At 36.0% G+C, this 913-nt stretch overlaps 1 protein-coding gene across 1 annotated transcript; it reads right to left on the reverse strand.

The window, feature by feature from the left end:
- Positions 1-77: 77 nt before the first annotated feature.
- On the reverse strand, positions 78-654 carry NAEGRDRAFT_54853 (uncharacterized protein; the record flags this gene model as incomplete). The annotated part of the gene is made up of 1 exon (XM_002668262.1): positions 78-654. A coding segment is annotated over one exon (577 nt), but the record flags the coding sequence as incomplete, so codon positions are not given.
- Between the last annotated feature and the right edge of the window lie 259 nt (positions 655-913).

Here is a 913-nt window from a genome sequence, read left to right on the forward strand (position 1 = left end):
TGCAACTTCAGAGAAAGTTTCAGTTGGTGTAGAATCGCTCATTTGGTGAAGAGCACCAGATGGACTAATTCTGATACCAACACGATTAGATTCACCATTGACAGCCTTCAAAACTGATTCAACAACTTCACGCATAAATCTCAATCTATTTTCAATGGAACCTCCATATTCATCAGTTCTCTTATTGACACCATCTTGAATGAATTGGTCAATCAAGTATCCATTAGCTCCGTGAATTTCAACACCATCAAATCCAGCTTCAATAGCATTCTTAGCAGCAGCACCATATTGTTCAACAATGGTCTTGATTTCTTCAACTGATAAACTCTTTGGTGGTTCAGCAGTAACTTGTTCAAAGGTCTTCAAGTTGAAACATGAAAGTTGAGTCATGGCAATATCAGATGATGAAACAGAATCAGCATATCTGACTCTACCTACGTGCCATAATTGCAAAAAGATGATACCTCCCTTTTGATGGACAGCATCAGTAATCTTCTTCCAGGCCTTAACTTGAGCTTCGGAATAACAACCTGGTGTGAATGGATAACCTTGTCCTTGTGGTGTAATTTGTGAAGCTTCAGCAATGATTAAACCACCCTTTGAAGCACGTTGATTGTAATAGATAGCACCAACATCAGTATGTTCACATTCTCCCTGTTATTATATTAATTGAATGATCATGAAATGAATTTGATTCCATATATTATGAATATTCACACAAAACAAAGTAGTTGTATGTAGTAGTAAATAGTTAATGATGATATTATCGTTCGTCATCATTGTCATCATTGAAATATTCATCAAATGATAATCGACACAATAATTAACAAAAAAGGCTATAATTTCAAACTTACAGCAACAGCTCTTGTTCTAGTAAGTGGGGCCATAACAATACGATGTCCAAAGACAAGCC

Source organism: Naegleria gruberi (assembly GCF_000004985.1).
Source record: "Naegleria gruberi genomic scaffold NAEGRscaffold_454, whole genome shotgun sequence".
NCBI classification, from domain to species: Eukaryota; Heterolobosea; class Eutetramitea; order Acrasida; family Naegleriidae; genus Naegleria; species Naegleria gruberi.